This window comes from Chelonia mydas, chromosome 11 (assembly GCF_015237465.2).
Source record: "Chelonia mydas isolate rCheMyd1 chromosome 11, rCheMyd1.pri.v2, whole genome shotgun sequence".
NCBI classification, from domain to species: Eukaryota; Metazoa; Chordata; order Testudines; family Cheloniidae; genus Chelonia; species Chelonia mydas.
The window spans coordinates 78,998,857-79,023,479 of record NC_051251.2 but is presented as its reverse complement, the minus strand read 5'-3'; the positions used below and the strand labels follow the sequence as shown (position 1 = coordinate 79,023,479).

At 52.0% G+C, this 24,623-nt stretch overlaps 1 protein-coding gene and 1 long non-coding RNA gene across 5 annotated transcripts in view; one reads left to right on the top strand and one right to left on the bottom strand.

Moving 5' to 3' along the window:
* The window catches only part of LOC102941540 (zinc finger protein 883), a 51,239-nt gene extending 26,971 nt beyond the window's left edge, over positions 1–24,268 (top strand). Inside the window, exons 1-5 of one of the 4 annotated variants that reach the window (XM_037912559.2) lie at positions 11,951–12,118; positions 13,027–13,114; positions 13,805–13,931; positions 17,883–17,996; positions 18,342–24,268. In XM_037912559.2, coding sequence (XP_037768487.1) covers positions 13,091–13,114; positions 13,805–13,931; positions 17,883–17,996; positions 18,342–19,807 — 1,731 coding nt within the window. In that variant the 5' untranslated portion in view covers positions 11,951–12,118; positions 13,027–13,090 and the 3' untranslated portion in view covers positions 19,808–24,268. The other 3 variants (XM_037912558.2, XM_027834854.3, XM_043525098.1) reach the window with 3 other exon arrangements.
* Positions 6,014–11,898, bottom strand: LOC122462319. Its single transcript, XR_006284799.1, has 3 exons — positions 11,007–11,898; positions 9,172–9,257; positions 6,014–7,016 (listed from the first exon to the last, which is right to left on the bottom strand). It is a non-coding gene; the product is annotated as an uncharacterized LOC122462319 (long non-coding RNA).
* Positions 24,269–24,623: the final 355 nt, after the last annotated feature.

The window sequence follows — 24,623 nt, the reverse complement described above, 5'->3', positions numbered from 1 at the left end:
CCAGGACAGTGATCCCCACACTGTGGGGTGTCCCAGCCATACGGCTGGCCCCACTCCCAATGCAACCCCACTCCTGGCCCCTGACTGCAACCTCTGGACCCACCACAACCCCTGGCTCTTGCTCCTGGCTCTGGCCTTGGCTCCCAGGGTGGGGTGGAGACCAGGTAAAGGTTGGGGCCCCTGGCCTCGGGTGGCCATCCAATCTGTTTTGGCCTCGGGGGTCCCAACTTTTTTGACAAAACTGGACATTTGTTCCATTTGCTTTTGCCAACTGATCATCAGTTGCCAAGAGAAAACTTTATGAATACCCAGTTTTGCCAAAAAGGGATGGGGGGGCAGCAGGGGGCCTGGGTGGGGCTGAGGGAAGGAAGGGCAAGGGGGCTCAGCCAGCTCGACATGGAGGGCTGGGGGGAAAGAGAGAGGGGGCTCTGCCGCCTGCACGGAGGTTTGGGGGGTAAGGGAGAGGGGGCTCGGCCGGCTCCGCGCGGGGGGCTGGGGGGGAAGGGAGCAGGGGCTCGGCCGGCTCCGCGCGGGGGGGCTGGGGGGGAAGAGAGGGGGGGCTCGGCCGGCTCCGCACTGGGGTTTGGGGGTGAGGGGAGGGGGTTTGGCCGGCTCCGCGGGGAGGGGCGGAGGAGTTCACTCATTCTCTACGCAGGCTCCCTCACTCTTCCGGCCTGGCGTGGGACCTCAGAAGAAAGAGGGGGAGCAGGGCTGGGGGGGGCAGCAGGGGGCAGGGCCAGAGTGCCAGCGCTCCTGTGGGGCTGGGGCCCCGAGACACAGGGCCCTTCGGCCCGTGCAGTAATCCGCCCCGGGCTGGAGGGGTGAAGGGGGATGCAGGGGGCAGGCTGGGATGGGGATGCGGGTCAGTGGGTGCACGGGAGGGAAGTGGGTGGCGGGTATGAAGTGCTTGAGGAGGCGAAGCCTCCCCGAACTGGGCAAGACACGCTGGACGGGGCGCACCTCTCTTCGGAGCCTGCCACCTTTGAAGGGTTGGTGTTGGGAGGGCCCGAGACAGGGGTGACACCAGCGCCTGGACCATGGCCCCGCTCGTGCTCCGGCCGCGCGCCACCCTGAGACCCTGCTCCCTCGCGGCTTCTTCCCCTGTGGCCCCACCCTCACTTTGCCTTTTCCCCAAGGCCTTGCCGGCCACGGCTTGGGCCTCTCTGTCCTGTTCCCCATGCCCCTCACACCTCTCCTTGGTCCGAGAAGCCCCAAACCGCTTCCGGCCGGAAATCGGTCATGGAGACGGGACTATTACAAGGCATTTTTAGCGCACGGTAAGCAGACAGATGCGGTTTTCTGCTTTCCTCGCAAACGGGTTCCAATGATTTGACAGCAGTGTCCCTGGTCAGCAGCAGCCGGCAGTTAGGGGGAACTGGGGGGCAGCGAATGCCCCCCCCAAGTGTTTGTACTTGCTCAAGTTCCAGAACGGGCCAGGGGAGCGCTTGGCTCGGGCGGAGGGCGCGAGCAGCAGGAACCGTGGGGTTCTGGGGGTGGAGAAAAGGAGGGACTCAGTGAGCAGCAGATGGGGGGGGAGGGGGCACAGGGATGGGGTGGAGGAAAGGAGGGAGTCAGGACTCAGAGAGCACCAAAGCGGGCAGGGGAGCGGGGTGGAGGAACTCAGCAAGGAGCAGGTGGTGGGGGTCTCAGAGGGGTCTTGCGATTCGGTGGCCTGCGAACGGTAGTGTCTCAAGGAAGGGGGTGGAGGGACGTGCGGGGTGGGTGAGCCTTGGGGGACGGAGCTAAGTGGGGGTGGGGCCTTGGGCTGACCCAAGGGACGTGGTGGGGAGAGGGGAGTGGCGAGGAGGCCAAGCAGGGGCCTGGGCAGAGCCGTGGTCAGGCCTCGGGGAGCTTCTGGCGCTCTGCTCAGCCTCCCCGAAAGCCAGAGCGACGTGGCGCCACCCCCAGCCGTGTGGGCAGTAGTACACCTTTGCCGAGACACCACCTCTTACAAGCGACCACTTTTGCCAACTTCCATGAGTGGTCGCTCTGGGCACGTGTTACCCTCATTTCTTAAACAGTCAACGGCTGGGGCCCCTCCTTTGGTGTTCTCTGGAGCCCCTTCCTCTGCTTTGCCTTCTCCACGCTTGGACACGTTCTTGCCTAGGGGAGAGCAGGGAATGGGGCTGTCCGAGCCATGTCTGGCGTGGCTGCTCACTCCGGTCCCCAGCAGTGACCCGAGAGCCTCCAGCACTGGTGCCATGTTTACAGGGCTCAGTGCAGGGAGGGAGGCCCGGGCAGCCCAGCCCCTCTGGGGCCCGGCCCAGCCTGCATCCCAACTTCAGGGAGACTCAGTGCAGCCAACGGCTCCAAAGAGATACGCTGCGCCGCTCTCTGCTGCCTGCTTGGTGCTGCCACTTGCCTATCACAGCTCCCCGGCCTCTGCTTGGCGTGCAAGGCAATTCCCCGCATCTCCCTATTGCGCTTGAGCCATCCACGTCAGAGCGGCTTCGTCCCAGGAAGGGTGTTCAAATGTGCATTTGCTAGTCGCTGACGGGCCCGTGCAAAGAGCGCCTGGGGCTGTGATTGGAGGCCGGACCAGGAGCTCCCCTCCTTGCTAGGCTGTGCCATGGGGGTGAGTCTTGCCACACTCTCAGAAACTCCCCAGCCCCTGTGTGGGGGGTTGAAGCAGGTGGTACATACCAGCCCCATACCCACCGCCCGCAGCCATCGCTCTCTCCCCTCTGCCTTCAGAGCTGGGTGGCCGGAAAGCAGTGGCTGCTTTGACCTTTGTGTTTAGAGGGGTGGCTATGGCCCCCACAAGCCCCGCCCCAGCACTGCTCCCGGGGTGTGTTCGTTCAGTGTGCTGCCCAGCTCTGCGCAGATAGCGGGTCCCGCAGACATCGACAGCACGGCCCAGTGTCGCTAAGTGCTGAAGGCTGGAACGTCCTCGCCTTCCTGATGCTGCCAGGAACGGCTCAGTCAGTGGCGGGACTGCCCACTGCCCCCTCGGCTGAACAAAGAATTAAGGCAAAGTGCCCTGACATTTATAGACTGAAACAAACATCTAGAATACAAAACTAACACCCCACCTTACGTGTGTCCTGACAGCGGTTTGTCACCTCCCCTTCCTCCTGATATCTTGGACACAACATTCCTCTCCACTGATTTGTCAAACCAGCTTGTACTAGACTGGGCTGTATCTCTATGAGCTGGGCTATAGTTATGTAGATCTCTAGTGCTCGGTACGCTAGCAACAACTTTGCCAAATTCATGTACTGGGCAGTGAACTTGTGAGCGTCTGCTTTAATTTCACAGCCTCTGATTCAGGACTCAGATCTTGCGCCAGATCCACTGCTCCAGGCTTCTTCTCTCTACTATCCCCCAATCTATGGTGATTACTGAGGGCGGCAGTTCTCCTCCCAAACTGAGGGAATCTTACATTAGTCAGTAATTAGAGACAGAACAAATCTGTGAACACTGAGGAGAGTTTATAGCCATATTTGACAATTAAGAGAAAGTGAGGAAAAATCGAAGAAGATTTACACAAATTGGCTAAGCAGACAGGAAAAAAGAAAAATCTGAAAGGTTTCATAGCAAACAGGTCTTTAAAGCAAAACCACACAATCTTTATGCAGAGATTATGTCAGTAACCCATCAAGAGAGGGAAAGTGATCAGCATGGGGCGGGAGGGGTGCAGTAAAATTCAGTAAGTGAAGAAAGGGGGGAATCTGTGCAGCAATATTTGATGAGTGGAGAGAAAAGCGGCAAGATTGCAGGGTAGAATATCTGCAGGTTAAATCATTCCATGGTGGAGCAGGAAAAGTGGAGGGGAGGTATGTCAACTTTAGCCTCAAAATATTATAGTAAAAGCATGTTCTTAACGGTGCACAGTTGAGCAGTCTCAGTTACCATTGCCAGAATCAAGGATGTCTGGGCTCTGTTAATTCAGCCCCCATGTGTCTGTGCCTTGCCATATAATCTCCAGTGACAGGACCACACACTGCAGCACTCATTAACGCAGGACCCTGCATCATTCAGGGTACATCTACCCTGCAAAGCCCCCCAAAACAACACAAAAAACCACTGCAGCGAGTCTCAGGGTCTGGAGCAGGCGACTCAGGGTTCTGGGGCTCCGTCTGCAGGGCTAAAATAGCAGTGTCAAGGCTTGGGCTGGAGCCTGGGGTCTGAGATCCTCCCTCCTTGCCAGGTTTCAAAGCCCAGGGTCCCACCTGAACCCAAACACCCACATTGCTATTTTAGCTCCAAAGCCAAGTCAAACGGCCTGTGCTATGAGATTCTCTGACTCGGGTCTTTATTTGCAATGTAGACGAACCCTTAGGGAATTTTAAGCTCTGAAGTCTCTGAGGGAGCCAACATGTCCCTGACCCATCTCTGGAATTCAGTAGCTCCCCTTGACTTGCCCCAGGGCCGTTATGGGGCTGTGTTTGTAAATGGCAAATCACCTCCAAACAAACATCTCCCCTTTCTCTGTGTCACTCTCTCTGCGCTGTCTTAATTACTCTGGGCAAAACACCCTGATTCCCTCCGACAACCCATGTGTGGGGTTAATTACATTTTCTCTGTCTGTGCCCCAAATTGTTCCTTTTCCTTCTCTGTTTGTAGTGCTGGAAACTTTAAAATTGAAATCCATGTTCTGGGGCTTCCCTGCAGACCTTATCTGGGCTGAGATGTGACCTGCAGACTCGGAAATAACAACACTTAGATGCTCCATGAAAGATAAAATCCGTCTTCGGTTTGAGGCTCTGCCACATCCTGGGTGCAATCCAGACCGGGCAGAGCAGACATGCCAGCTCTCGTGAACTGATCCCAAGAGTCACCATTTCTGAGTCAAATTAAGCCTCACTCAGAGATCTCCTGGTAGAACGCTCAAATGTCAGGGTTTTTTTCCACCTGAGGCACATTCTTAAAATGGGTTTCCAGCCAAACAGGAGTGACCTGCCCTAAACAAAGGAATGTGCTTCCTCCATAAGGCAGTTACTTCTACAGCACTTGGAAAGACCATGAGAAATCTCTTACATAGCAGGTAAACAAAGCTAACAAGTGTGGGGGGGGCGGGGGAGGGAGAACTTCAGCTGAGATAGAAAGAAGCGGGGAGGGGCCAACCCTCAAACAAGCAATTTAATCAACTGGAAAAAAAACCCTGACATGTGAGAGTTCTAAAAGTGAGGCTTCAATGTTACTTTGAAATTCTGTCAGCTGCTCCAGATGCGGCAGGGCTCCAGCTGTCAGCCCCAGGTGGCTGCCCCCCTGCTGTCCTGGGACGTGGGAGAGGGGACCCCACTGCAGCCCCCCCTTTCTGGGAAGGGTGAAGAACCCTAAGGAGCAGAGATGAGGCTGGGGGCTGTAGGAGGCTGAAGTGAGGCAGATGGGGGCTGATGGGGGGTGGGGGGCTGCATTGACGGTGGGTTCTGAGCTGGGATGGGATGAGTGCTGGGAGGGTGCACTGAGTGCAGTGGGGGTCAGTGGGGTGGGGGGACTGGAGTGATGGCGTGGTGATGATGGCGGCTGGAGGATTGAACTGGGGGGCTGAATTGAGGGGTTGGGTGGGGTCAGAAGTGATGGGGGGTTGGGGAGACAGGATTAATTGCTGGGCAGGAGACGGGCACTTGTGGGCTGAGAGCTCCTGTAGCAGGGACCAAAATCACCTTATCCAGTATGTGAGAGAGTGTGGGACACTGATTCTCACATGCGCACACACTAAGCTCTGATGGGCAGGGGAGGGGAGGTCAAACAAGACTGACCTACAAACACAGCATAAACTTTTATTAAAATCTCATGATTTCTGGGCAATTTCATGATTTTGGGAGGTCAGACTCATGATTTTTGATCTCCCCAAATTGGCAATAATGCACTGATGGGCAAAGAGAGAGGTAGCAAATTATGACAGGACCCTGTTGCCTGATTTTAGGAGGTTAATATTATGAGTTAGCTCATATGGATTATAGGCTCAGATCAGAAGATAAGAAGTTTCTTGTCCCAGAATCAGGCTACACAGAGTTTGCGAGGACCCTTGGGATGTACGACAAGGACACTCACACTGAGACAAATGTAGCCTTAAAGACTTTTATAGAGATAAATCGAATAGTAACCAAACAGCAATCAAGTGGTAAAATGATCAGAGTTACAAAGGCAATAATGTTGGTCTAGAGATACATGTGATATTATGCACTATCAAGCTTTTGATTAATATACTCACAGTCTTGCATTATAACCAGGGCTGACGACAGAATTGCCGGGCTCCTGGGCAAAGGGGGGGCATGACTTTGGGCCCCTGGAAGGGGCAGGGCCTCATGCAGAAGGGGCGGGGCTTCAGGGGCTAACCTGTAGCCTCCCTTTTGCCCCCCTCTCCCCATCAGCAGCATTGGGTGCCCCATACTGCTGCTGGCCTGGCCAAGGATTTAAAAGTGGCCAGGAGCCCGCTACTGCTCTTTAAAAGCAGCACGGAGCTTCCTGCTGCTGCTTCCCTGGCAGCCCTGGGAGTCCCGGGCCCTTTTAAGTCACCCGGGCCCCTGGGCAATTGCCCCCCCTTTGCCCCACACCCTGCCGTCAGCAGCCCCCTGCCGTCAGCAGCCCTGTTTATAACCTGGAGGTTAGAGACCAAGGACCAGCCTTGCCTCTGGCATGCCAAGAGAGTTCAGGTCCAGGTCCCTCAATTCTTGAGTGAGAAGGACAGAGCTTACGAGAAGCTAGAGAGCTAAGAGCTATAGAAGACTGACAAAGCTAACTTAAGAGTTTTACTTATCTGACTGACTTAACACTTACAATTCAGAACTAACAGAGTAATAAACCAAAGGGCAATAAAGAGAGAACTAAGAAGCCTCTTAGGCATGGTGGGTCACCCTTGTCACAGAGCTTGAACACCTGAGCCCTCTTTCTATGTCCAAACTTCATTTCCTCTCCCACAGAAATGTTGGGGTACCCTTACTTCATAGGCTGGTATGTTTGTATATATTTATAACATATATACACATATTAATGACATTAGCTCATTCTCTTATTTCTGCCCTACCTGGTTATTTCGGTTCTTTTCCAAGTTCCAAGTTGAGGCATACCTGTTAAGTTTAAAGAGGGTATGCAGTTAGGTAGCCCCCCATACCACCCTGCTTCAACACATCCTTTACCTATCTGTGTTAAAGGTTGCAACCATATATGGACCTTATGCTTTTACTCATCAACACCTATCTAGGTGAAAGGTCCTAAACTGATATACACTAACTTTGCCTTAAAACAACATACAGGGTGTGGTCTGTAGGTCCCTTGCATTGCAGCCAAAAATACTCTAATATAAATCTCTACACATTTTATAACCTATTATAATAAAACAAATAGTCAAACCCATAAGAAAATAAGAATCCCATAAGAAAAGATATACAGGCAAGTAAGCAGGCTAGCCCTATAGGCTTCAATATCCTCAATCTATCACAACTTTCTACCCCTGGTCTAGGAGATGGGGAAAGGTAGAGAATGGGGAAAGGTAATCGTGTTGGGAACGTCCCCAGCCATCAGAATTTACCAGCCCCGGACCACAGGATGGAGAAAGAGCGAGATGGGAAAACGATGATAGAGGAACCCCATTCATCACAGTCTGTTACCGCGGGAGCAGAAAGTGGGGAAATGTGAGAAATACCAAACTGTGGTGGGAATGTCTCCATCCATCACAACTTACTGGCCTGGGACTGTAGGGCGGGGAAAGGCAGAAGCAGCAAATTGTGACAGGGCAGCAAAGGAGGGATGCACCAATGTACCAGAGCAACTTGTGCAGGCAGAGTTACACTGGCAGGGGAGGAGCAGGGAGCCCTGCGGGGGCAGGAGGGAGAACTGGAGGGCCCCAGGGGCAGGGGAATTGAACCCTACAGCTAACAACAGAAGAAGCTGGTGGCAGGGCGCTGACAGCTCCATGGCCCGAACTAGGGGACCAGCCCTTGCAGCTCAGCCCAGGGCTCGCAGACAGTGACATGCTGTGGGGGAAAAGAGACCCAGTGATCCAGCACGCGAGGACCCCAGAGGCACTGAGCGGAGGAAGCCTGGGGCCCAGCCTGGCAGCAAAAGGGAATTGTGGTCGCGGCCTCACCAGCCCCCCGGGTCTCGGCTGCTGCTGCTGGGGCCCCTCGAGCCCTGGCTGCGGGCGGAGGAGGGATATTCCCGCTGCCCCCCCCCACCCCAAGAGACTCTCCCTGTGCAGAGACCCCAGCTCGGCCCCCCCTGACTGGGATCCTGAGCCCTGCCCCCCAGCAGTGCCCCAGGGGGAGAGAAGGGGAGACCTGCCCCCCCAGGGAGATGCTCCTGGTGCAGCCTGTGCAGGGCAAAGGGGCCCCGGGCTGCTCCCAGCGGGGTGGCTGCAAGTTCCTGCCTCAGGCAGAGGGAAGCTGCTGCAGCTCCCAGGGTTTGCAGGGGATGAGGGGGGGCAGCGAGATGTGGGGAGCCGAAAGGGGGGCAGGGGGCTGTGATAGCCAGAGGGCATTGAGGGGCAAATGGGAATTTGGTAGGGGGCAGGAGGGGGTTGAATAGGGATGTGGAAGGGGGATGTGGAGGGGGGGGATGCAGGGCGTGGGAGGGGGCCATGGGGATGTGGGAGGGGGGAATAAGGATGCAGGGGGCAGGGGGTGAGGCCGCTGGAGGGAGGCTGGGGGAACACACAGGTATCAGGGGGAGAATTCTAGGGTTCAGGGGAGCAGAGCTGGACTAGAGGGAAACTCTGAGTGTCTGATAAAAGGAAGGAAAGGGGGGGGATGTGGGGGAGGGTCTGTGGGGAGGCTGGAGGGAGAATATGGAGCAAGCGCAGACTGGCTGGGAAGGGCAGGGCCAGAGGGCAGGAGGCGGGAGGGGATGGGGAGAGATACAATGGCAGCTCCCCCAGGCCAAGGGGTAGGAGAGGGGGAGGGGGCTGCCCAGCCCAATCCTTTCCCCTAGAAATGGTGAAACAAACACTGGGGGAGGGTGGGCACTGGCAGGGGACTTCCGCCTAAGGGCTCAGCATTTACAAGGCAAATATCCGCCCACACAGCCACCCTGCTCCCCACCACACACACACCCTGCTCGGTGCTCACAATTTAGTCTTTGATTTACATGATTTGGGAGTCTGCCTCCTGATGTTAAATGTTTTAGGTTGAGAGAACTGAAGAGGGCCCTGCTTTGATTTCTGTGCAGGATTCTGTGTCCAACCAGAGTCTCGAGAGCAACAGCAGGCAGAGTCCGACTGACACTTACTTTGGTTTGTTTTTCTGTTCAGTTCAGGCTCAGTCAGTTCAACAAAATTATGGCTGAGGGTCCATTCTGGTTCACGTATGAAATACCTGTGTGAGTCCAGAGGGGAAATGAGATCAGCATCGACCTGACTGTCCCTGGGGGCTGCAGGGGCAGCAGAGGGGGGCTTGGTCATTAGCTGCCCCCAGCAGAGGGTCTGGTCATTGCTCAGGCCGAGGAGGCCGGTGTCAGTCTCTCTCTGAGCTCCGGATTCTGGAGCCCGAGAGCTCGCTGGGCCTCCTGGGGCAGATGCTGCGGCTGCCTCCGTTGTGATCTGGGAGGCCGGGCTGAGCAGTCGCTGCTCCCCCAGTGGGGTCTGTGCTGGGACAGATCATCACTAAACCTCCCTCTATGGCCAGCCGAGGGGGGACGTCCTCCTGTGGCTGGAACCAACCCCGGGGGCGGCCCTATGTGGTCATTGTGGGCTTTGAGTGTGGGCCCAGTGTGGCAGTGCCATTGGTGCCCTAGTGTACCCAGACTCAGAGACATTTTTCATTTTGATCACATACCTCTACATGACTATCTGCATTGCCATACACAGCTCCCTCAGCCCCAGTTCTTCTCATTGAGCTCTACCATGTGGGTTTACCAGTGTCCACAGTGAGCAGACCTTTCACAGTGAGCAGGGGAACCTCCCCACAGATTTATCTCCTTCCTCATTCAGACCTTCTATAGCCATGTCTCCAGTGCCACCCCATGTCACCAGTCACAGCATGTCGTCCTAGTCTCAGCTCAAAGTTCCAAAGCCAGCAGATGCCTGGTCAGTTCTGACAAATCCCTCCCTCAGCACCCATCCCGCCATTTGAGCAAGCCCCTTGCAAACACCATTTCCCCAAAGTGAGGACTTAGCCCTCGGGAAGCTGAAGACACCAGCCTTTCTCCCTCTGCTCCCTTCTACAGGCTAGGCTACTACCCGATCATCACCACCACCTCTCCCCATGCTTGTTTCCTCTCTACTTTGGACATGCTCCCCAACCAGCTGGGGCTATTCTCCCCATGCAAACCTGACCTGCTTCCTCCTTTCCGGCTCCCCTTGACATTCCTTTCCTATGGGTGACCTCTGTTCCTTGAGGTTAACTCCAGTTTCTTTATCTGCTCTAGCTTAATGGCCCACAATAGTCACAGAGCCACCTGCAGCATCTCTGGCTACAGCCATGGGGCCAATTGCCAGAGGCCAGCCTTAGACAGCTGCAGCTGGTAGCAAGGGAAGGGTGGCAATTACAAGGCTGAGCATGCTTGAACCTTGCAACAGCGGCACTAGGGACTCTAAATCCTCAGTGCCAGCCCTAGGCAGCCGCAGACTCTGCAGTTAAGTGCTTCCCTCCTCTAGGCCATGGCTTTAAGTACCTGAGATGCCCATCACCTGCAGCAGGGGCACTAATTCCCATACACCCCTCAGCTAGCACGTAGTCATGCAGAAAGTACAGCCCGGATGATTTTGAAGGCTGGGGTGCAGGAGATTCCCATCCCTGAGCAGCAGCTCTGCAACAAGCTCACATGGCCCCCTGCCGCTGTGGGACCAGGACCCTGTGAAGTGGAGTTACCCTGTGTATAATCAGTTCTGTCCAAAGCCTGTTGAAGTGACTGGGAGTCTTTTCATGGTCTTTAATGGGTTGTGCATAGAAGCAAAGGACCCCATTCTCGACTCTGGGAGCAAAGCGCATTCTGTGCTGCACTGATTTACTATGGTAACGGGAAGGCCTCACATTACCCAGTGAATAAGCAACACCTCCCACAGCACCTAACTTTTTCTGAGAGGCCTCCTGACCGATTACGAACTGTAAACCTGCTTCACTTACCACGGCTGAAAATATCTGATAGTGTGGTCACAAAAGCAAGGCCCTTCTGAATTCAGGAGGGATTTTGGATGTGCACAGAACACAGACAGGACTGGTTCCCACACAGTTACAGAACTGTGGTAAAGAGGAACAATTTTCAGCTTGTGTGATTGGAGGATATCTGGATCCATATGATAAGACTGTCCTAGATAAATGAGGAAAAGTTGAGGTGCCTTTGTTATTCTTTTCTTCCGCTCTTCGTTTCTGTGGGGAATTTCCCAGCGCAATATTACTGTCTTCCTTTTAAACAAACAAAACTAAAGAAAAAATGGTAATGGCTGTTGAAAATAGCAATTCCAGTCCAAGTTAGCACTGGGAAGACCCCAGCGTTTGTCTCTCAATTTTATCCAGTTTTTCTACAGCAAGTTACAGTGGATCAGCGGTTTTGATTTGGGAGAAATGAAGTAACAGCAGCCTAAACTGAGCTTGCGCACCCCTGAATGTTGAGTGTGTTCAAATCGGGAAGGCAGGTGCTAGATTCCCCTTTCTGAATACTGGATAAATCTGGAAAGGAAAAGCCAATTTCTGCTTCCATGGCTCAGACTGGAAATCCTCCTACGGGCCTGGTACTGCACCTAAAGGTGCCCAGGTCCTCCAGCCTCCCCTCCCTCACTTTTCATTTTAACTCCTCCTGGTGGGGTCCCCAGGACCCCCCTTGCTAGGCTTCAGACAGAGAGGGGCACTGTTCACTCAGTCCACCCAGTTCCTTCCTCGGGGGCTGCCAGGCGAGGTCACCCCGGCGCCCCTGAGCCAGCCTGGGGCAGTCTCCGAGGGTGACAGCGGGCCAAAGCCTTGGGCAGGCTCGCTCCCCATTCACAGCGCGCGCACCGGCCTGCTCCCCTGCACGGCCACCTGCGGCCTCGCCCCCCGTGCGGAGCGGCCCAGGGAATGCTGGGAAATGTAGTTCCTGAGCGGCCCAGGGAATGCTGGGAAATGTAGTTCCCGCCCGGCCCCGGGGCCGGCTCTCCCGGGGGGCAGCGGGCCAAGGAACTACAGCTCCCAGCGCCCCGCGGTTCTCGGCTCCCGGGCCGCCGGGACGCGGCGCGGCGAGGGGGCGGAAGCGGGGCAGCCCGGTACGTCCGGGGCGGGGGCGGGCCGGACGCTGCTGCGGGGTCGGGTCGGGGGGAGCCCGGCGGGGCCGCTCCAGCCCGCGGGGACAGTGAGTGGGGCGGGACCTGGGGAGAAGGGGCCCAGAGAGCGGGGGGGGCGGATTCGGGGGGGTTGAACTGTCTGTGCAGCCGGGAGATGGGGGGGGGGGTTAATTTCATCCCCTCCCTGTTTGCCCCCCCCCCCCCCCCCGCTGCAGAGTCTCGGCGGGGCGTCCCCGTCCCTCGCTCGCTGCCCCGGCGGGAGGTGGCGTCCCGGGGAGCCCCCGCCTTTCCCGACACGGGCTCGCTGGCCTCTCATTTTTGCCCTGTTTTTCCCCAGAAGTCTCACATGGCCATTTAAAGCCTCTGATTTTGGGGGAGTCCGACCCGGGGGTTTCCCCGCGTTCCCACCCATTTGATCAGCAGCGATTTGTCCTTGTTTAGGTGGGAAATTGTTGCCCTGGGCCATTCCCCAAAAGGGACCGGGGCTCCTGGGGCTGTTTGGGGGAGCCCTGAGACAGCTGCCTCGGGGATGGGGTGACCGTTCCCTGCTGGCGGCGGGGCACAGGAGGGGAAGGAAGGAGCGAGTCCCCCATGGAGCCTGCCCAGCCCCCTTGGCTCTGCTGTCCCCTAGCAGACAGAGACTTTGTTACTTTGTTCAGAGACTTTGTTACTTTGTTCAGAGACTTTGTTACTGGGAGACTTGAAAATCTCTCTGTGGGCTTAGCCTGGCGGGGGGGCCAGGTCTACGCTGGAATAAAGAGATCAAACGTTTTCCCAGCATGGCAGAGTCTAGGGTGTCTGTCTGCTGGAAAGAACCTGGGGGAATTGTGGTGTGAGATTAACTGAAGCCTGTTCTGAAACCTTCCCCATTTCCCTTCTCGCCCGGCCAGGCTGCAGAACGACTCCACGTTTCGCTCCAGCCCATCCTGTGCTCCCACGGCACAGGGCAGAGAAATGGCTGCAGCCGATCCAGTTCAGGTAGGGATTACTGGGGGATGGCTGGAGGGTTCCTGCAGGGGGGAGAGAGGAAGCAAATATGCAGGCGGTGGGAAAGTTTGGGTCGTCTGCTTTGGAGGTTGGAGTGGTCAGAAAATTCACGGGGTGGAGAAAGGGAGGAGGCCAGGGTGTGGTAAACCTGCTGGGACTTGTTTAATATGTGGCCTAGATTCTAGTGCCAGAGCCATGAGGTCCGGAGGTGGAAATGCCCTAATTTATAGAAGAGGACACAACCCACCTAGTTGCGTCTAGGAAAACAGACCAGACTCCCAGTGCTGGAGCCTGACCCGACTAACCAGCAGCTGCTGTGAGATATGAAGGTGGCACCCAGCAGTGAGGCTTAGGGCGGTGACTTGGCCCCTCATATCCAGCTTCTCACAATGAGGAGTGTGTTGGGCTTCCTACCAAGGAGCTCTCCCTGGACCCTGCTAGGGCTCCACCTCCTGTATCCGTCTCTGGCTAGTAGGTGTGTGATGGATCTGCTGGGAGAGACAAGGGGCTCTCTCTTCATCCCCTCACCCTGGTGTTTCCTGGATGCTCTGAGTGGGGTAGGGGTGGGACTGTGGTGACTGCGAGCTACTCAGAGCTTCCGTTTGATTGGCTTCTCTCCCCCGTGAATAGTGGGGTGTGACTGGGCAGCAGGTCCCGAGTGTTGGATTCTTTCTCTTTCAGGGGCCGGTGACCTTCGAGGAGGTGGCTGTGTATTTCACCAGGGCAGAGTGGGCTCTGTTGGACCCTGCTCAGAGAGCCCTCTATGGAGACGTCATGCAGGAGAACTATGAGGATGTGACCTTCCTGGGTAAGGGTTCCTATCCCCTCGGTTCTTAGATGGGGAAATCTGAGTTAAGGTTCACGTCATCCCCACAATGCAATCTCTACTCTGCACTGTTTCAGCATTACCTGACTTTTGGTATTACTAGCTGGTGCCCCAACCTGGCCCCACCCCCTCCCCTAAAGCCCCACCACTGAGCCCCCACCCCAACTCCATTTCTCTCTGCTCCTCCCATCCTGGTGGCTCTGTCTAGCACCCACCCACACCCACATACTCAAAGTGGCCCAGGAGGTTCTCCCTCCTCAGGGTAGGAAGGGTGGCCTGGTGGTTAAGGCACAGGCCTAGGGCTCAGATGTTCTGGTTTTGATTCTCTGCTTTGCCACAGACTTCCTGCTTAGCTTTGAGAAAGTCACTTCACCTCTGGGTGCCCTAGATCCCCCACCTGCCCAATGGGGCTAATGCTGACCCAGCTTCCTCGGCTAAATCCATTCATGCCTGTGTGGTGATACAGGCAATGGCGGTATCAAGGTTTTGGCATTCACAGCACCCCTGGCAAGGAATTCCACAAGCTGACTGTATGTTGTGTATAGAAATACTTCCTTTTGTTTGTTTCCCATCAGCTGTAAGACACCTGAAGGTGTATTTCCAGAACATACAAATGTTTTCACCTTTCTCCAGTGGCAGTGCCTTCTTTTCCTATAAAATACTCAGGAATTAGAAATCAACTCTTAAACATTGCAATCCATTTATACAGTGCATTTGATATTTCTCCAGCACAAATGAAAACACACTTCAGTTCAAGGTATAGTAAAGATTCAAAACATAAAAACAAATTTAAAAAATTGAACTCACACTTACAAATGACCGATCTAAAAGCCTGTTTTAGCCTCTGGAGACTGTTCAGTTTTATAATGTGATATAGAAATCCTGAGTATGTATCTACAGTGACCCAACTGGATGAGTCTTAACTATGCCTTAATGAAAATACAATATGACGCTCTACATCTTAAATGTTAAGAAAATTTGCCCTCTAAACAATGTCACTTCAAGGGCATACTCAAATATTATGGAAGCTAGTAAAGGGACCTGTTCTAAGGCTGTAAAAACAGGTAGAACTAAGAGCACTCCAGGAATTGTTTTAAAAAAAATATCCCCAGGATCCATAGACCAACTGAAGAAAGCAAACATTGTTATTTTGGGATTGAGAAGCAGAGCTCTGTACAATAACTTCCTCTGATTTCCATCAGGAACAACTGAAATGTCTATTTCACCAAAATAGGACTGAATTATTCTATTATAGACTAAATAGAACTGAAATAGACTCTTAAACTGACAATAAAACTGACCAGCTTTGTGGGAGAGCCTTAAGGAGGTCAGCATCATCAGGTCCCTTCTCTCGGCCAAGGCTTGCCGGAACCTGCTCCCTCCTGACTCATCCTATCATCTGGGTGACAAGGAGCTCTTTCCCCAGACAGTGCTTTGAGTGCCCCTCTGGTCCCCGGGCTGCTTGTGCTGTTGCTGGCTGCGGGGGCTGGCAGGGGGGTTTCTAAGTGGCACAGGCTCTCAGCCGCTCAGCTGGAGGGGGCATTTGAGAACCTCATTAAAGACCCTCTGTGTGCGAAGGGGTGGGAGTGGACAGAACAGTGCAGCTCTCCCCTCCCGCTCCCAGCCACAGAGCTGCAGCAGCCTGCACAAGGGGGAATTTACAACTCCCAGCTGCTGCTCTGGGGGACAGCCCTACCAGCAAAGCAACTTCTAGCTCCTCTCGCAGCTAAGGGCTTCCAGATCCTCCGGTGCCAGCGGGGACGGGGAGCAGCAGTTCATTTTCTGGGTGTGCTAGGAAACTCAGGGAGGAACAGAAGCCCTCTCTGCCCGCCCTAAATGGTGCCCAGCTCCCTCTGCCCTGGAAAGGGACCACCTTTACCTGCTGGGGGAGCCAGGCGAGGAATTACAGCCACACACTGCTGCAGCAGAGCTCATCTGCGGGCTCCGTGGTCAGTGGGTGAACAGCTGGCGTGGGGAGGCTAGCTCCCCTGCCCCTTCCAGGCCCACCAAACTGATTGGTTGGAAACAGTTAATCCTGCAGCCCTGGGACAGGTTGAGGGGGCCCCGCTGCATGCGCAAATTCTGATTTGTGCACTTCGCTTCCTACCACAGTCACAGCTCTGCCGAGCTGCTCCAGCTGATCCTCGCACCATTCGGTTACCACTGACACAGTGCACACAGCTGGGGGCATGCAGATAAATCTGGTTTCCCATCTGTGGAACACAACAGAAACAATGACTTGTTCTCTTAGTCCTCCCTCATGTCTATTGTAGAGTCATAGATTTTATGGCCAGAAAAGACTATTCATCCATCAAAAGGGGAGTCCTGTATAAGACAGGCTATAGAATTTCATCCAGCTGTTGCTGTATTCAGCTGAACACCTTGTGTTTGAATAAATCATCTTCCAGAAAGGCAGCCAGTCTTGACCTGGAGACTTCCTGAAATGGAGAAGTTTGTAGTTTGTAAACCTTTACACCAGCCTTACTGAACTATTTCCCATTGTTAGTGCCAGCTCAAGGGTTAAGGAAGGGGAGAGTTAAGGTTGTGTTGCAGGTGTGGCATGTATTTAAATGTATCATTTCCTAGTTTTCAAAGATTTGTTTTTACCTACCATCCACATGCTGGGAGGACATGAAACAGCACTGGGCAATGTTAACGGCATGAATGTAGTTCATGGGTATTTAATTACCTTGATTTTTTAGTGGATTTTTTGCCAGTATAACTGTATCTACCTTAGAGCTTTTCCTGACACAGCTATGATAGTTAGCGGTGTGATTTTTCACACCCCCATCTGACAGAGCTATGCTGGCAAAACTTTTAAGTGTAGACTGGGAAGACTATGTGTGTGGATTTTAGAGCACTTTAAAATATGATTGAACCCAAATATTTTGTAATCAGAGGGCAAAACTTTCAAGGCGAACTTCTGCTGAATGCAAGAAAAACGGACAACACGCGTTGTCTGAAAGGTAGCAGATGTGGGGCTCAGTCTCACACTCATGGGTGTAGCTCAGCTTCAATGACCAGACCCAATCCAAAGCAACATCCAACCCTTGAGCCAACTCAAAGAAACAATGGGGGCCACCTACTAACTGAGGTCAACGCCAAGTGATTGAGATCAATCGGGGGAAATCAGAACCGTAGTTTCAGCTCCAGCTGTGTGCAAGCAAATGTTACCAGAGCAAGATGATTTTGTAAAATGCTACCTTAGGTGTGGGGACTGTATCTTAGGAACCTCTTTAACAAATCACCCCATAATTGAACCACAAACTCTTCCCTGAGTGCCCACGAAAAATTTGTCCAGCAAATTTCAAGACATTCCGAAAAAACCTGTGGAATTTAGGGTAGTTAGAATAGTTGGTCTTTAAACAAAAAATAATATTTCTATTGACCTAGCTCTTGCCTCTGGGGGAGGTGGATGGCCTACCCTGACAGGAAAGCCCAGTGTCTACCCTAACGCCCTACAGCGGTACAGTTTCAGTGTCTCAAGTGTAGACAAGCTCTGAGATGCGACATTCAATGATGCCCCTCCCACCCCCGGCAGTCCCTCCTATTCCTTACTGCGCTGAACCCCACCAGCCCCTGCTCAATGGTCCCGGCTGTCCTACAACTCTCCCATTCTCTCTGGGTTTCCCTCTGTCATGAAGAAGCAGGTCCAAGGTAACTTCCCTTCTGGCTGGAGCCTTAACTTCCTGGAACATGGAGTTACTGCCTGTGTGTTTTAGGAGCCTCTTTGCTGAGCAGAGTCTGGCTGTGTGTGTTCCCAGCAGAGATGGGGATAGTTAAATCCCTCATAAGCAGAGTCTCCTGCACCTAGGGGGCTGCCCCCAGGATTTCACTGCTGTAAAATGGTCTGGGGTTAAAGTAATAGAAACTTCTTTGCAGCAAACGTCCGTGAATTCCTCTGATCTCCCTTGTTTTCTTTCCCCTGAGCAGGGTTTCCAGTTTCCAAACCTGATGTGATCTCCCAGCTGGAACGAGGGGAGGAGCCGTGGGTCCCAGATCTCCAGGGCTGTGAGGAAGGAAAGATCCTGAGAGGTGCCTGCGCAGGTGAGGGATCATTAAACCAACTCAAAGCTCTCTGTGCCTGAAAGGAAACAGCTGGGACGCCCTAAAAGCCTTGTGAGCTCTCGGGGTTCAGGAGTATCCCCAGAAGGTCTTGTATCCTCAGAGCAGCTGTCGCTCATGGCTTCTTACGCATCCTGACTGACACCTGGCAGCAGCTCCCTCCCTGAGGGGATGTGAAGGCAGAATTGTTCCCCTCCTCTATCCCCTATGGGAGTAAATTTACAAGAATCCAGCTACTGGGTTTCTTTTCTGTCTCTCCAGCTCTAATTTTGGTTTGTTTCCCCCTTTTCCATCCTGTTTCTGAGGTTTCTCTCTCTGTCCCAATAGGTTCTGGGATGGTGAGTGAGGAGAAGAAGCAGAGTCCTCAGCAGGAGGATTCTGAGGAAGTGGAACCACATGGGGGATTATTGCAAGGCTCCAGAGGGAATGTGTCCAGGCATCTTGTGCAGGGGAAAGCCTGTGAGAGTCAGCACAGGCCAGAGAGGGAGCAGAGAAACAAGCCAGTGGAGAAAGTGGGTAAATTCATTAATTGTCAGGAAACTCACCAGGACCTCATGGAAACCACAGCCCAGCAGCGAATACCTACAGGAGAGAGAAAAAACACATGCAGTGAATGTGGAAAACATTTCACTAGCCACTCAGGCCTTATAAAACATAAGAGAATCCACACTGGAGAGAGGCCCTATGGATGCAGTATGTGTGGGAAAACCTTCAGTCAGAGCATTCACCTTATTCGACATCACAGGATCCACACGGGAGAGAGACCCCATGAATGCAGTGAGTGCGGGAAAACCTTCACTCTGAGCTCCACCCTTATTAATCATCAGAGGATCCACACAGGAGAGCGACCCTTTAAATGCAGTGAGTGTGGGAAACAGTTCACGCAGAGCTCAGGTCTTGTTAAACATCAGAGGATCCACACAGGAGAGAAACCTTATGAATGCTGTGAATGTGGGAAAAGCTTCACTGACAGATCAGATCTTATTAATCATCAGAGGATCCACACAGGAGAGCGACCCTATAAATGCAGTGAGTGTGGGAAACAGTTCACTCGGAGCTCAGGTCTTATTACACATCAGAAGATCCACACAGGAGAGAAACCCTACAAATGCTGTGAATGTGGGAAAAGCTTCATTCAGAGCTCAGCCCTCAATAAACATCAGAGGATCCACACAGGGGAGAGAACCTACAAATGCTGTGAGTGTGGGAAAAGCTTCAGTCAGAGCTGTCACCTTATTCGACATCACAGGTTGCACACAGGAGAGAAACCCTACGAATGCAGTGAGTGTGGGAAAAGCTTCACTCAGAGTTCAGCCCTTAATAAACACCAGAGGATCCACACAAGGGAGAGACCCTACGAATGCTGTGAGTGTGGGGAAAGCTTCTCTGTAAAGTCAGACCTTATTGAACATCAGAATATCCACATGGGAAGGATACTTCATCAATGCTCTGAGTGTGGAAAAACTTTCACACAGAGCTCATCCCTTAATACACATCAGAGGATCCACACAGGAGAGCGCCCCTATGAGTGCTGTGAGTGTGGGAAACAGTTCAGTCAGAAATCAACCCTAATTACACATCAAGCAAGGCATACAGGAGAGAGACCCTATCAGTGCTGTGATTGCGGGAAAGGCTTCAGTGTGAGCTCAGACCTCATTGTACATCAGAGAATTCACACGGGAGAGAGACCTTATAGATGCTGTGAGTGTGGGAAAAGTTTCACCCGGAGCTCACCCCTTAAAAGACATCAGAGTATTCACAGGAGAGAGACACAGCATAGAAACTCTGTGTAGGGCAGAGAAAAGATTTTAAAAAATCCAAAACACATTTGCTAATTCCCACATAGTGACCTTTTGGTTTGTTTGCACTATTTGTGTCACTCTGTTCTCTCAGATCCCTCGTGCGTTGCACACTTGTGCCTTTTACAGGTCGCCCTTCTCTAGGGTGAATCCTGTGTTCCTTTCTACCAACTCCTTTCTCCTGTGAGTCATTGGAGTGTGTGTCCTTCCAGCAAGGAGTTTCCATCAGCCCCAGGTGGGGGAAATTGCGGTGACCACAAGTAGCCTCACTGAGTGAAAATGGACTAGGGTTTTCTCTTTTACTGTAGGATTTCCTTGGAGTCGGTGTGCTCGAGGTAGCTATCCTGATGTAAACACACAGCTACATTTGCAGTGCTGACATAGCCCAGGCACAGGGGTTGGGGTTAGCTAGCATCTTCCCCTTTGGTCTGTCCTAATGGACACCAATTTTCCTGGTCTGGACAATCCCTGAGCATCACGTTTATACTGTCACCCCACTAGCAGAGCGACTGTTAGTCACCAAGTTTCCCCTTTGCTGACAAAATGTCTCCTTCCCAGTTGTGCTCACGCTGGTCCCAGTTGTGCTGGGCAGCAGGTATTTTTACTTTTATCAGTTTCCTTATTGACAATATATTTCAATATAGCAAAGAGGAGAAGCAGGAGTAGGACAAATGTATCATTTCAGCCTCTGCGACGCTGGAAGGAAATGGGGTGAGTCAGAGGGATTCCCTCCTTCCCCATCACCATCACTATGCACACTCACTCAGCAGTGCTGGCACCTGTGAGGCACAGTGGAGTTTCTCCACCTGTATTCTACCCCTCCAGCTCCCAAAGAGTCTCTGCAATTAGTATCAATTTGATCCTAAATCTGACTCATTAGAGCTGGAAATGAAAGTGTCCCAGACCTGGACGGGGAATTCCAATGGATCCCAAACACAGTGACATCGTTCCGAGTTTAAATCCCAGTTGCTGTCTATTGACAAAACCACTTCTGGACTTTTTCCTGCTGATATGAGATTCTTTGCAGATCAGAAGGTTGGCAGTTTTTCCCTATTACGATGGTGATTCCCCCCGCCCCTCCCAATAACAACTCCATAATAAGGAAGTGCTGTTGATGAAGCAGGTTTGAATGGATCAGAGGAGAAAGCAATGGGGGAATCTGCTCTCCTGATTTCCGAGTTATCAGATGTAACCTGATCTGGAATTTCATTTTTCATGAAAGAGAAACTGACTTACACCGCTCTGTGTTGAAGCTTTTTCTCTCTCTCCTGAAGACCATTTGGTCACATAATCGAATATCAGTTTTGTTCTCCAGGATGTAGCTTGGATTTATCGAGGACTTTGGGAGAAATGACTGTTTGCTAAAAGAGTCCTTCCTTTATTTTTCTTTCCCCCCACTGCTGCATAATGACATTGCAGAAACTTTAGTGCAGTTCATGCACCAGGAGAGGCTGCTCCAAGCCATTGGGCATGCTACCAAGGAAACAGGAGTGGGTTTAGGCCTCCATCCACTCTGAAATGGTGAACAGCAGCAAACCCCCGATTGCACAAATAACTGAACTAACTGGGTGCGTGTGGCCTATTTGGGAAACGCTGTCCCTGCCTGTGTTGATGTGGAGAAAAGAGAAGTACATTTGTGAACTTGCCTGTGATAGATGCTCAAATGTGGACTGAAATGAACTCAGCGTTGAAAGTGAGATGACTGCAGAATATCTATTTTTAATGAGTTTCCCAAGTTTCCCCTCCTTTGGTGGCTTTCGGGGATTCTGAGGCAGGAGTGTTTCTAGTCTCTAACTTACACCCTGTGCCACCAGATTAAAGAAACAAACTGGGCATGTTTGTAGAAGCCATTCCTCACTAAGTCAGCTCAGATGTTGGGTTTGGTAAAGGACTCTGTTCCAGAGGAATGGAAATGTACCCTGACCAAGGCCAAGGATTTGGAAGAACTCAGGCTGATATAGCAGACACCCAGTAGTTGATTGTTGCCCTAGAGAAGGATGCTGCGGTGAACTACGGTCCAGGTAAAATTGTTTGTTTCTAACACCGCTCCCTAGTTCAGTGTCACTGATTACAGTCCCAGCGGTGCCAGGGCTACATTAGAAGGTCCTTCACTATTGGGATCCAAAGTTCCATGATGCAAAGTGAAAAATAGTTGATGCCTTTAGCGGGGACTTTCCTTCCCTAGCCTGATGGAGCACCAAGGACTTCCATGCTGTTAGAACAATGGTAATGGAGGAGGGACTCAATGTGTCAGGCTCCAGTTTCAGACGGCTGGAAGTACAAATGTTGAGTCCTGATTCTGTGCTCTTGTCACTTGGTTTAGCTCTTGTGTCTGTTGTAGTTGTACCCACTTCGCCTCCACTTCCTGCTACCATGAACGATCGGAAGGAGTGAATATAGAGCCGAGGTCCTTTTTCTCATGATGCAAACCTTCCTGCATAGCATGAGCCCCCTTCCACCAACACTTCTGTCAGAAGAATCAGAGATAAATGAACTCACAGATGTGGAAAGCTCCTATGCTGGTGTAGCCCACGTTTACACAGTGCTCGCTTGCTTGAAATGCGGCTTAAAATGAAACAAACCGGTATGATCAGATTTTATAATCTTTGACTATGTTCTCATTCCCAGTGAAAATGAAGTTAAACATGAAATTCATTATTGCTTAAAGCCTAACTTAGTGATTACCTGAATTATATTGGAACCCTGCAACGCCCATTGGTTTGCTTTTTGTTAGTACTGTAAGAAGTGATGGCCAATCCTGACAAGTTTGTTTGGTGTCATATATCCCCTTTGGACTAGGGAGTTCTGACATAAAACATCACTCCAAGGCTGAGGTGGGGGAAATGTCTGAGAGAAATAGCGTATAGGAGAACACAGACCCCGTCTAGAAGACAGTTATTTCTATTTCAAATGGAATTTTTTCTGACAAGCTCTAAAGTAAAATTAATAAGGAGACAAGTTGTGTAACCTTTTACCCAATGAGACAGTGTGGGTCACTGAGTTCCTCTCATCTCTGCAAAGTGAAGGTGTAGAACATCTGTCAGGAGATGGCCACGGTTCTTTTTATGAATGGCAATGGATGCATGAGGGAGGCAGTAGGTAGTTTGTTCGGGTTTTTTGTTTATTTTGGCTACCCATTATATTTATGGCAGCTGAGACCCCTTTTTCTTTTTTAAGGAAGCCCACTGTCACAGTTCAGCCTTTTAACCCCCAGGCCAGGCTAATGTAACTTCTAAACGGTCCTTGGATTTCTTTCATTTTGGAGATCTTTGGGGTTCAAACCTCCACGAATGCTTGTGGTTCGCAACAACTGATATTTTAAGAATACTGGTGGCTTTAATGGGACTTTTCCAAACTGACGATAACCCAGAGTCTGCCTCGCTTGAAATGGATCAGGCCACGGTGTCTGTAAACGAGGTGTCCTTCGCTCCTCATATGCCCGGAGATTTCAGGGGAGTGACCGAAATGTGGGGTGAGCTGGAATCCTCAACCATAAAGACCAAGGTAAAGGCAGAAGCCCTTTTGCACCAGCAACCTGTCACATAAAGATGGACATTCCAGGACCCCAAGACTGATCTCGTCTGGGGAAGGAAGTCATAATATTAGCAACAGGCTGTGCCAGCCTTGACCTCTCTCCTCATACCTGAGAGAGCTTATGAATGTGGAGTACTGAGCCTGTGACCCCGTCACCTAGACTGCAGCTTTAGCTCCTACTCCATGGGAGTCCAAAAAGCTGCAGAGTTTCCATCACTTGTCAATTTCAATGTCTTATTGTTACTTTTTCTGATTTTTGGTGTTTGATTTTTACAAACTGGGTGTCATCCCAGCCTTTCTATTCCACTGCAGTGGTACAGTGGGGCTCTGCACGTACCTGTGTGTACGAAACCTGTCACATCCACACAGGGAAGGAGCTAGAAACAAATTCCCAAACCTAAATAACTCTAAAATACTGCCCATCAAAATGATTGAATATGTGCTCCTCATTCTGTGAAAGTGTTTGAAGAAACTAAGCTGTCTGATATCATCAAAATTCTGTGTATTAAGGTCTGTCTGTATTAAGTTTTTTATCTTTGGAAGCCACCAGGAGAAGGTTAGCCACATACTGGTGAAGTTGAAGAGGGAAACTCTGAGGTCGTGGCTTAAATGTGAACAACCAATTGAAATATTCAAGCGACTCAGCGTAGATCACAGTGCCTGGGTGAAGTTCAGTAGCTGAGATGAATGGACAGAGGGCTCCGTTGTTCCTGTTTCAGGATTTTGAAGGGTTGTTTTTCTGCTGTATTATTCTGATGATTTGGCTGAACAGATGATTTGATTCCAAAGCAGGATCCTTGCTGACTGACTGACTTCCTGGTCTGTACTGTGTACCCCAGAGCGAGCTGATGGTGCTGGTAGTAGTTTAGGTTCTTCATCTTATTTGTGTTATGTATTTCATTAAAATGAACGAAGAGAGCACGTCATGTTTTCCAGTAAGCTCTCTTGGTCAGAACTGTAGAGAATCGGGGTGGAGATCAGCTGGTCCAACTGGGAGCCTCATCAGCTTCTTCTCTATTAACTCTTAGGTTCTCGTATGGGAGAAGCTGGGCAGGGGGCTCCCATCTAAGGTCTGACTGCATCCTAGGGGACTCAGAGCACCACTAGGGAAAATGAACTCCCCTATGCAGGCTTTCAGGAGTGGGGAATGGGTGGAGAGGAGGTGGGCCAGGGCAGTGTGTCTGCCTGATGAGGGGATGGTTAAAGGCGGGGGGGTGATAGTGGAGTTCTCTGCTGTCACTGTCAGGGCCAGGCCCAGCCGGCACACCCATCTGGC